At 47.6% G+C, this 12235-nt stretch overlaps 1 protein-coding gene across 1 annotated transcript in view; it reads left to right on the top strand.

Annotated features, from left to right (window-relative positions):
• Positions 1-7771: 7771 nt before the first annotated feature.
• ren (renin) overlaps positions 7772-12235 on the top strand; it is an 8196-nt gene continuing 3732 nt past the window's right edge. Inside the window, exons 1-4 of the mRNA XM_056275344.1 lie at positions 7772-7860; positions 11041-11116; positions 11453-11541; positions 11918-12065. Coding sequence (XP_056131319.1) covers positions 7772-7860; positions 11041-11116; positions 11453-11541; positions 11918-12065 — 402 coding nt within the window. The remainder of the gene's footprint in view (positions 7861-11040; positions 11117-11452; positions 11542-11917; positions 12066-12235) is intronic.

Raw genomic sequence — 12235 nt, 5'->3', positions numbered from 1 at the left:
GTTCATACCACTGGAATGCCAGGCGTCCCACAATCAATGCAGAGCAATTAAATATTAACCAGCGAGTCAAACATCTTATCGATCTGGAGCGGCCGCCACAGAATAAAGGAATAATACATCAAATCACTCCCTGGTGACAGAGCGCTCATACGAGGTTGGCCTAGAGTGGTTTATTAAATCTCATTTATCTCCACGACACACCTATCTGCATTATTTTGCTTTTTAAAGCCATTTTTTATGACTTTAATTACTTTTATTGAGTCCTAACATGCTTAACACGAAACACAAACACAAACCTGAGAGGTGGATTTCTCAAACTCAACGCAGTCAAGTCCATTGGGCCTATATTGGGTTCACCGGGCCTGCTTTCTGGCGTCCGCCGAGTCAGTGTCCATGCCCATCCTGTGCATGCGAGAGATTACTGTGACACAGTTGAACAGCTGGTCAGTATGTGTTTAGCAATATTCATCGCCGTTCTTCACGTGGGAAGAGAATAAAATGAGAACAACATCTGCAAATAGTGCCATGCACGCTGCTTTCGCGATCAATTGCATTTGCATTTGCATTTACATTCACCAATACAGTGGATGTGTGCGTGCAGCCCATCCTCCGAGATCAGCGGAGGCTGAGGAAGACTGAACAGCCCCAGAGCACGCTATAGGTTGCAAAGTGCATGCATTTAATACAAACCTTCATCTTATGATCATTTTATATCTCAATAACTTAGAGCCATGGCGGGCGTCCGGGTAGCATGGCGGTCTATTCCGTTGCCTACCAACGCAGGGATCCCGGTTCGAATCCCCGCGTTACCCCCAGTATGTCGGGAGTCCCTACACACACAATTGGCCGTGTCTGCGGGTGGGAGGCCGGATGTGGGTATGTGTCGTGGTCGCTGCACTAGCGCCTCCTCTGGTCGGTCGGGGCACCTGTTCGGGGAGGGGGGAACTGGGGGGAATAGCGTGATCCTCCCACGCGCTACGTCCCCCTGGCGAAACTCCTCACTGTCAGGTGAAAAGAAGCGGCTGGAGACTCCACATGTATCGGAGGCAGCGTGTGGTAGTCTGCAGCCCTCCCCGGATCGGCAGAGGGGGCTGAGTAGCGACTGGGACGGCTTGGAAAAGTGGGGTAATTGGTTAAATAGAATTGGGGAGAAAAATGGGGGGGGGGGTCAAAAAAACAAAACCCTGAGAGCCGTGGTATTTGTGGGATGTGAAATAATGCACCAAAGCAGTCCTACACACCTGTGAGAAACCGTCTGGGCTGTGGGCTTGTAGATCTGTTAAATAATTTACCAGCTGAGTCCTCACATTCGAGACCCCTAATAGAAAGTAGGATTCACATGCCTTCTGCCTGAGGAGCCGGGGACAGGGCAGTGGTCGCACTTCGGTGAAAATGATCTCGAACAAAGCTGCGGAGACGATGCGTAGAGAAACGCCAGGCGCTCATATAAACAGCTGCAGGAGGAGCGTTTATTAGAGAAAAATAATGTAATAAAAGATGAGCACGTATAGTAGAAGATGTTGAAATTGTAATGATCCTGACTGCTTTACGAAATGTCTGCTTTCCACCGCCAAGAGAAGCCCACTGAGAGGGCGGAGAGAGAGAGGGGAAAAGACGAAGACGAGAGAAGAAACAAACACAGGTAGGCCGGAGCAGCCAGTGAGCATGAAGAGACGGTGCAACGTGATATTATGACAATACTCATTATGATAAGAAAGAAAAAAGAGGGCCCTTGTGCATTCGTGTAATGTATATGAGATAGGAAAGGAGTCTGGGCGGGGGAGGAGAAATATGATGGCAAAATGACGGGCGGTGTCATGTGGCAGATATGGTACCCCGGTCCTTCGCTCCCTCTCTCAGTTATATAAGACACACGCTTGGCTGCAGGCATAGAAAATGAGGCCTGTCCCCCTGCGTTGAGTCTTCCCCTTCACTGGGTCCTAACCATGCAGCATACAAGAGAAGCAGACAATGAGCGATGCTGAATTATTCAGGGGAAGAGAATATTGCAGCACTGGAAGAAGATATGGTCCGGTTGACCTCGGTTTAGATTGCCGCGCTACTCGACTGCTTGTTTCGTGAAGTCTCCCCACAAAAAGAAAGGACACGGGATTCCTCTTATGGCTTTGGTCCCATTTGTTATAATAATGTAGGTTGTTTTTTTTGGTAGCTATCGTATCGTCTTTATTTTATCTCACTATTTTAGATCACATATCTTTTGTGTAACGCACACATTACATGTGGGTATACTATGTGTGCACTTGCATGCACAACTGCACACAAGCATACCCAGATAGCAAAATTGCTGTGGCCCGGACCCGTCCCACACCCGACACTTTCATCCGGCCCACATACCGCGTGGAATGATGGCACTTGGGCGGTCCGCTCCTGTTTGCCAAATCTGGGCCAGAACCAAGCCATAGCAATGCCGCATGTGCCACATATTTGCCAAAGGTGGCCCATATTTGTTTTGTGATCTCTGGGCCATATTCACCATTTACCATACGGGCCACTTCAGGGTCACATCCAGATTACATGTTGCAGAGAGCACCACATCTTTGCCCAAAAAGGCCCACATTTGATCTGGCATATTTGGGCCATATTTGCTATTATACATGTGGGCCACTTCAGGCTCACATCCATTTTGTCAGGGCCAGAAGAAGGCCATCAGTGCCACATCGTTGCCTGAAGTGGCCCGCATCTGGATGCTATCTGGGTAAACACTAAACTGATGGAATTCATAGTATCGCAGCCAGCCAGGAGGCTGCATCACCTGCAGACTTACAGGGAAACAGTCGCAACGTGATGAGGATAACCATCCATTAGCTGTCATGATGCTGAGCAGCCTTCTGTGCATCTCTGAAATGCGGTTGAATTTGTGGGGGGAAGTCGCAGACAGCGATGTCACTGGCGGACAATCTGTAAATGTGAAAACTTCAGGAATCAGGAACACTTCGTTTCGTTTCATGCACTTACGCACACGAAATGAAATGAAGCATCATTTACCCCAGCCCACAGCAGTGCAACACAAAGACAAAAACACACATCCCAAAACTACAAGAACACATATACCCAAACTAACACATAGCTTTACCCAAACTAAACAAAAAAAATCACTATCCTGGAGAAAGAACGCCAGCCGATGACTGCTGGAACTGCCGGTCTGCGTGGGCTAGCAGTTAGCTTAGCCTGCCCCGCTTCCGCATCCTGTCAGACCGCCCTCGGTGTTTCCTCTTCAGCCGCAGCTCCGGGCAGGGCTGTGGTTCTTGGGCTCACCAGACGCAGCAGATCAGGCTTCCTCAGCCGACCCAATGCCAGCTCTCCCAGCCAGACACCTTCGACACACCTCCCCGCACTCCACACCACGACGCTGAAAACACAGTCAAGGCTAGGCGAGGCCACCTCCAGACCGCCCTCGGTATTATCGGAGCTGCCGGTCTGCATAGGCTAGCAGTTAGCTTAGCCTGCCCCGCTTCCGCATCCTGTCAGACAGCCCCCTGTGTTACCTATTCGGGCGCAGCTCCAGGCAGAGCTGTGGTCCCTAGGCCCACAGGATGCAGCAGATCAGGCTGCCTCACCCAATCCAGCGCCAGCTCTCCCAGCCATCAAATGAAGACAAACTTAGATACAGACAAAGACACCGCATGGATGGTACTGGGTGAGGCTGCCGCAAATGTGAATTTGTGCTGCCATCTTCCCACACCTGTACCGGGTGAGGCCGCTGCAAAGATTTGCGCTGCCATCTTACTTCCTGGTTTGCAGATAGGCTGCATTGTATACAGAAATGCAAAAAAACAACACTACACCTATTATACAGCCCTATGTAGCGTTGTAATTCCCATTTTCTTATACAGCCGTGTGTGGTATTGATGTTCAAATTTTCTTATGAAGTACAGATTGGCAAACTAGCAAGTAAGTTTTTGCATCCACAGTTTGTCCGGCAGTGATGTCACTTGCAAACACAATTTTGGTGGCATTTCAGAGACACACAGACGACCGCTCAGTGTTATTGCTGCTAATGGAGTGTTGTCCTGACAACCCTGCAGTCAGCTGAGACTGAAGAGGTCACTGAGATGAGGGATGAAACGTTTCTCTCAATAAACGCTGTGTCCAGATGAACTGATTCAACTTTCTGTGATTTCCTCACCTGGATTATTGAGCATGCATCAAGACACATATATAGAGAGAGAATGTTGAAAATCGTGATTGTTCCCATAACAGCCTTCTCTTCTACATCCATATCAAGAGTTTGTGTTTACTGTACGGTCCTTTTTTTTTTTACTGTTGCTATGTAAAGCCCTTTGAGACTGTAGCTATTTATGATTGAGGACTTCATAAATAAACCTGACCTGACTCCTTATTACTCCTCTATTTTAGCTCCCAACAGCAGATAAAGCACTATGGGGGTCAAAGGTCAACCTCAGCTTGAATTCAGCAGAATACAAGCGCACCGTGTGCCGTAATGATACAAAAATCAACCACATTCCCACATTTCACATCTGATTCACTAATCCATCAATTCCCATGATGCACGAATGACAAATGGGGTATGTTCTGGCTGCGAAGCAGATGGCAGATATCTGGGTTTGATATCATAGAAATTGTAAAAAGCACAGGACAATTTGTCGAACAGGACCGCTCGACCTGTCATTCATAGAAAATCAGTGGCCTCCAAAACTGTGCACTTCTACAAAGGCAAGAACTGGAATGTTCTATAACTGTTTATCCCATTAAAAGGCATGTTTATACTGTAATGCGTGGTTATACAGCAACACGTTTATACCGTAATACATGTTTATACAGTAATGCATGGTTATACAATAATACATGTTTATACAGTAATGCATGGTTGCACAGTAATGCATGTTTGTACTAAGGGTGGGAAGATGCAGTGCAAATTATTATACGTGGTTGTATTATTCATGGTTCATCATTCATGGTGTCAATCAAAGATGTAATTTCTACCATTTGTCCCAGCTCCCGCTTACAAAACACCATATGGAGAATCCAAAGGAATTGAATTAAGTGCAACTGGACTTGGTATATATCTGTGAAGATGTTTCGCCTCTCATCCAAGAGGCTTCCTCAGTTGGTGCCTTTCTAGCTTGGTCTAGTCAGAAAGGCACGAACTGAGGAAGCCTCTTGAATGAGAGGCGAAACATCTTCACAGATATATACCAAGTCCAGTTGCACTTGTTTCAATTCCTTTGGATAACCATGACCTGGATGAATGAGAACATTCACAGACATCATACAGAGAAGTTCCATCCATTCATCCATCCATTATCCGAACCACTTATTCTGCTCTCAGGGTCACGGGAAGCTGGGGCCTATTGCAGCAGTCATTGGGCAGCAGGCGGGGAGACACCCTGGACAGGCCGCCAGGCCATCACAGGGCCCACACACACACACACACACACACACACACATTCATACTTAGGGACAATTTAGTACGGCTGACTCACCTGACCTACATGTCTTTGGACTGTGGGAGGAAACCGGAGCACCCGGAGGAAACCCACACAGACACGGGGAAAACATGCAAACTCCACACAGAGGACGACCCGGGATGACCCACCAAGGTTGGACTACCCCGGGGCTCGAACCCAGGACCTTCTTGCTGTGAGGCGACCGCGCTAACCACTGCGCCACCGTGCCGCCTCGGAGAAGCTCCCTTTCTGCTAAATACAGCAGTAGTATGTATGGAAAAGAATGGAAATGTACAAAGGCATCACCAGATCCCTCATTGAATGGTTTGTTAAACCATCTCCAACTCGCCAAGTTGCCGCCGCCCTTTCTTCCTGAAGAGATGGCACGGCACGCTTTTCATTTGTTTTCTTTGCCGGTTTCTTATTCAGAGAAGGCAATATTTGTAATCCAGTCTACGCAGTACTGCCTTCTGCTTCTTTTCTTTTCTCTTTCCTTTTCTTTCTTTTTTTTTGGTTTGGAAGTTCATCTGAATAATCTCCGCAGATCTGTTTTTTCCTCCGTGTCGCTTGCTCCAAGAACTTACATTTATCGTGTCTGACAGGACACATGGAACAATAAGAGAGCTGACATCATTATAATGGGAGACATGTCCATTGTGTCCCTCCAGGGATGAGTCAGCCCCATTGCTGTGAGTGGGACAGAGAGGATGTTTGGTGGATGAGAGGATATGGAAGCTTGTTGTCCAGGAAGTCGCAGAGCCAAGCAATTAGAGGAGAGAGCATTTTTTTTATACAGGGATATCCTGTGCACACAATCCTGTCATGTGACCACATTAACCACAGCAGAACTCTTGAAGGCTCTAACGGTGTTGACGGATATCTCCCTTGTCACTCACTGCAGCATTGACGGACACGGAAGGCAAGCCAAGTCACATCAAGTCAGGCTTATTTGTGTAGCCCAAATTCACAGCATGGCCCCCGGAGGGCTTCACAATCAGTGCAATATTCAACAGTATACGACAATACACGGCATACGACATATGACATGGGTTAACGAAAACATACGTGATGGAAGACTAATTAGATTAGACGACGTGAACGTCATTATTTGTGTGGGGAAACTGGATAATGACGAACAATGAAGTCCTATGGAGTTTCCATATGAGGCTGTCTCTGCCCTTCTCATTTCGCTTAAAATCAAACATCGGGACTTATTTGTCGTTTCTTTACTCTAACCTCTTGATGAGGGGCGGGGTACGTTCATTTTTTTGTGATTAGATAACACAGAATTGGAGGATGAAGTGACTGTCTGTGCACATGGATGATACTTTTAGGTGAACGTTGGGTTCAGCACCAACATCTTACCGTCACTGACCTGCAGGGGGCAGTGATCATGTAAGAAAACAACGTTATGCAAATGAAAACCTCCTACATAAGATGTGGATTTCTAGGAAATTCCTCTGGTTTAGCGACATCAGCTCCAGTGTCATGGCGACGCCTGAAGCGAACTGGATGTGGGTATATTTAGACCACCCGTATTGCGCATTTTCACACGTGTGAGCAATAAGCATCTTGCGTATTTGGAAGGACGTTTGAAAGGATGACGTTTTGTTCTATAATGCAATATAGTCTTTAATGTCTGGCTCTTCATACGAACAAAGGTACGCTACGTATTAGCAAGACTCGGAAATATAAAAGAGTTGGCTTTAGCATCAAAGGGGCTCTCCTTGATTTAATAATTGTGGTTCCAAATTCACTACTGTGTGTCTCTTTATATAAATCTGCTGCCGTTAATTTGAACATCTTGTGATCCTGTGTGCGCGCGCACACACACACACACGCACATACACAAACACACATGCACGCACGCACACACACACACACTCACACAAATACACACACACACACACACAAACACACACATACTACATACATACACGCACAGAAATACACACAAACACACACGCTCTTACTCACACACATACACACAAACACACATTCATAAACACACACACATGCACGCATGCATACACACACACACAAACACTCTCTCGCTCTCTCACTCACACATACACACAGATATACACTCGCTCTCTCTCTCACACACGAAGACATTCACAAACTCTCTCTCTCTCTCCTCACACACACACACACATACACACACACAACAACAAAAACATACAAATTCTTAAAACTGTGTTTATAGACCGCCTTCATAATCATCCCCACCACACTAATGTTACAGTGCAGGCAGAGCCACAACGTGTGTGTGTGTGGGTGCAGATGCATGCGTCGCGCTGCGGCGCTGGCTCGATGCATAGGAAACCAAGTGTCTTGTCAACATGATGTATGAGGCTCCGGGACACCCGTCAGCTGTGCGTGCCAAGCCTCTTCACGGGACCAGCCCCGCCACGGCCCGAGCGTTACTCTGGTAGCGCGCCCCTTCTGTAATGAAATATTCACGGGCTTTGAAGACGGACAGCGAAAATTTGTCATGTCACAAACGCTGCGTGGAAAAACAAGATGTGTTGCCACGACCTCTCATGTGCTCGCCAGATGTTCCCTCCCGTTCCCTTACGGAGCACCTGCTCGTTTTCCCGACGGACTTTCCTCTGGAAACCTACTGTAAATGAAGTGGTTCATCTCTTCGCTGGACACACACCAGCCATTACTGACGGCTTGTCTTCGCCGAAGAGATCGCATACTTCTCCTGGTCACGTGGGTCGAGCGCAGAACGCGCTCACAGATAAACATGAGGGTGCCAGGTGTTGCACCTTGGATGGGTCAGATGAGGATTTAATCTGCCCTGTTCGCACGCGTTCTCACGCTAATTCTGTTTGCCCAAATGTCTTTTTTTTTTTACTCCTCTTGCTGACCTTTGAACTTGCAAATTAACGAGCGGCCGTAGCTCTGAGCGGGGGGGGGTTCATCTCCGACCCAGGACACCTGTAGTGTCATCACCGCTGGATACCCACCAATATATATCTGAGCCGCGGAAAGCCAGACGATAAGGAGGCAATAAATCTTCCCGTGTTGGAGCCAAAGCTTGGTGAATTATTATGCAACTACCACAGACACACACACACACACACACACACACACACACATGCACATAGCTGTAACACACACGGCCTTTACGCTTGGCTTTGCATGTGATTTGTGCGCCGCCTAACTCGAGTAACGCTCACACACAAAGTGAGGCCTGTGATTTACAGCTCACGATGGTCACTTTCTAAGTCCAATGCTACTCCCTGTTGGACAAGCAGAATACAGCATGTTACTCCGGCACAGCCAGAGGGGAACCAACTAAAATGAGGATTCTTTTTCCTTTCTTTTATTTGTATATATTTTTTTGCATTTTGAGGCACCGGGCTCATCTTTTGCAGCTCGCAAGTGGAACCGCCGATATCCGTCAACACCCCCTCAGCAATGCTTCCCCTTGCTTGTAAACGTCTCGTGTCAGGTCTGGCCAGGCCCTCTGACGGTTTTCGCTGTGGTAAATGCAATGTCACCGGGTGTCCTCGAGAGGAAATCTGTTCCCTCTTTAAACTCCAAATTGGGAGTTTGTCTCACCCAAAGCTGAAAACGCAGTCAGGCGTCGGATCATCTGAACCAAATTATTGTCCAGCTGGTGTATTTGTGCGCTTTTGTGCTTCCACGAAACCAAATGATTATCGGCACACGGCATCAGATTGTCGATCGCCGCCGCCGAGATAAGATCGGCTGTTGAGCTGTGACTAGTTTTGGGGACGGAACTGTTTTCTCGGGTGATTACACCATTCCATTCTCACTTCCTGCCAAGACCACGGCTCTGCTTTTTATCCGCCTTATCAGGATGGACAGCTGACAACCTTACAAGAGCCGCCGCGCTCTTGGAGTCGGCCTCTGTCGAGTGTTTGTCAGCAGGAACTCATTTGGGATTTGCTCTCTTCCTCCTCTCTCCTCCGCGGCCAAGTTGCCGGGAATGCCTTCCTACGATCCCTTTTAAAGTTAATAAAAGAGTAAATCATCTTTAATCTACTTTCTGACTCTGCTGCTGAAAACAGACCTCCGTAATGTAAATAACGAAGTCCGGGTTTGACGTGAGGTCGCCGGGTAAAAATGAGAGAAGGCTCTTGAGTAAAAGTAAACACATGATGTAAAACACTTCCAAGAGAAGGTTTTCGGTTTCCCATGCCCACCAGTGGACGCCATACGATTCTGAAAGGTGGGAGGCCAGGCAGAGGTGATGCGTCGGTTCCTCTCGGCAGTGTGGGAAGGAGACTTTGAGGGAATCAATTTTGCTGGGCAGGTCAAGAGTCAGATGTCTACTGACAGTGTTCATGAAATTGCCAGCTTTTTTTTTTCTTTTTCTTTTTTCCACACGAGTTTTGCATGCATTGCAAAACGTTTGGGGATGCACGCCGACCTCTTAGAAAAGAGAGTGAAATATCGATCCGGCGTGGTTTGTCTTTAAACGACATGGAAGACAGGGGTATGTTAGAGGCCACTCTAGTTAGCTGGAGGAACTGCCATGCGCCATCCTCCTATCTGACCTCAAGGAATAATTTGTTTACTCCACAAGACATTTAACGACTCTCAAAGGCGGGCGAGCACCATTGCCACTCCTCATGACATCATCAGAGGAGCATTACATTTCCCGCAGAACTCAGTCAACCCTGGCTGTAATATCGCGTCGTAGGACATCATCACTGCTTGTATAAGCTGTGGCTGACCGTCCTATCAGTACTCTGGCAGTTTGGCCTGCTGGGAATATCTTGAGGGCTGACCTCTGACCTCTATGAGTTTGTGCCTGACATGGACCCCCATATCTCCCGGCTCGACTGGGTGGTCAGTTACAGTACCGACACGATCCCATCCTGACAGGCCTGATAGTGTGGGAATCCTCCCTGAGGAAACTAGGGAATTACAATCAACAGGGTTGATTTAGGTTGAGGCCCTATTAAGACGATACGTCTCAGGGAGTACTCAGAAAACCTGCAGGAATACTAATCCCCTACACCCATAACATATTCAGCACAAACTCTGTTCCTTGCCAAGTATTTCGAAGTTATTGAATTGAACCTTAAGGCATGCACTGCCCCCCCCTTTAGATTAGTGTTCAAAGTATTTACGTGAGGCTCACAGCTAACTCTGTGAAGAAGCTGTGGTTAGGTTTGCACGAGGAGCGGCTGCCCTGGCTGAGTGCAAACAGATAGGTGTGAAGGCTGTCTGCTCCACAGATAAGCAGTGGACGGCTGTGGGAAAAAAACAGACCAGGCAAAATAAGGTAATGAAATCATTAAGCACCGGAGCAAAACACTGCTGTTTATCATTTTAAGGTCATGTTAGCAATGGATAAATGTCCAAAACTTGAATTGGAACCATACAATGTGTCGAAGGATACAGTGTCTGTGTTGGGAAAATAATTGCAAATCAACATTCAATTTGGCTTGTGACTGAGTGGACCATATGCTTTCTAACACCCCACATTAGTAGTTGGTTTTTGAATAAACTCAGCTTCTCCAAAGCCGTGGAGGCAAGGTGGACAGCAAAATCAAGTCAGCCCTCTCAAGTACCCCTGCATCCCTGCTTTCCATCGCCCCCTTTTTCTTTTTTTTCTGTTTTTCAGGGGTCAGAGTTCAAACCTCTTCCAGGGACCTGTTTATCAGGGGAGGGGTTGTGAGAACGGGAACGAGTGGAAGGGGGTAGGGTGAAGAACTTGTCTTTAGTGGTCACTTCTAGGAAAGCTCCCAGCCAGATCCAGTAGCTCATGGGTCAGATCACAGGGAAAGCTGGTATAAAAAGACAAGGAAGTGCAAGTATAGAAAGAGTAGAGGGCGGGAGAGACTAGAGAGAGAGAGAGAGAGAGAGAGAGAGAGAGAGAGAGAGAGAGAGAGAGAGAGAGAGAGAGAGAGAGAGAGAGAGAGAGAGGGGTTTAACAAACGCAGAAACAAAATTCTCACAGTCATAAGAAATTGGGAAAGGCAACTTTGTCTGATCTGCCTCTACCATCGCCCTGCATTCTTCTGCCCGTCTTCAAGGGAGTCAACATGGTGCTATTGACTTACTTCTTCTGGCTGAGTGTGGTCGCCCTATCACTGACGGTGACCCCTAGCCATGCCTTGCGACGGTAAGCATCACTTTCTTCCAGTATTTTGACACCTGCTATTCGCGTTGTGACGGTTAAGACTACTGCGCACCGGATTGGGAAATCCTGAAAATCGCAGCTGAGCGAGTGTGAGAAGCCTCGTTCACTTTAATGACAAATCGTTGTTAGGGAATGTGTGGGAGGTGGGGGGTAATCGACATTTTTACCAAACTTGATTAGTTAGTTAAGTTGCACGGGGGATGATTATTTTACAACGTAGACGCAAACACGACAGGATTCTTTGTATGAGCTCCCTTTCATGGCTTCAGTCATCCTGCTAGGTCTACGTTCTCTTCCGCGCTGCTTCGCTTTACTCCGCCGAAGTCCAATTCCCCTCACAGTCCTCCTGTGCTTCCAGAGTCACCTTAAAACGAATGCCATCCATCAGAGAGACCATGAGGGAGTTGGGACTGTCACCGAGCCAGGTGTTTGCTGAGCTGGCCCACAAGAGCACAGACGACCCCACGAATGGGACGGTCCCCACACCCTTAACCAACTACCTGGATGTGAGACACCCGATATTTCACAGCTGGCTCCTCTATTTGTTTGCATAGCCGTAACATCGTTGTGTATATGGGAGGATTTGACTTCAACTGCCCTCCTGCCTCAGAAGGAGAGTAAGACACTGACTTAGACCATGAGAGAAGTAAATTGAAACAGGCCCGGGATAAGCAGT

Source organism: Lampris incognitus, chromosome 2, assembly GCF_029633865.1.
Source record: "Lampris incognitus isolate fLamInc1 chromosome 2, fLamInc1.hap2, whole genome shotgun sequence".
In the NCBI taxonomy this organism is placed as follows: domain Eukaryota; kingdom Metazoa; phylum Chordata; class Actinopteri; order Lampriformes; family Lampridae; genus Lampris; species Lampris incognitus.
The sequence above is the reverse complement of the archived record's forward strand: the minus strand, read 5'-3'. Positions and strand labels throughout refer to the sequence as shown.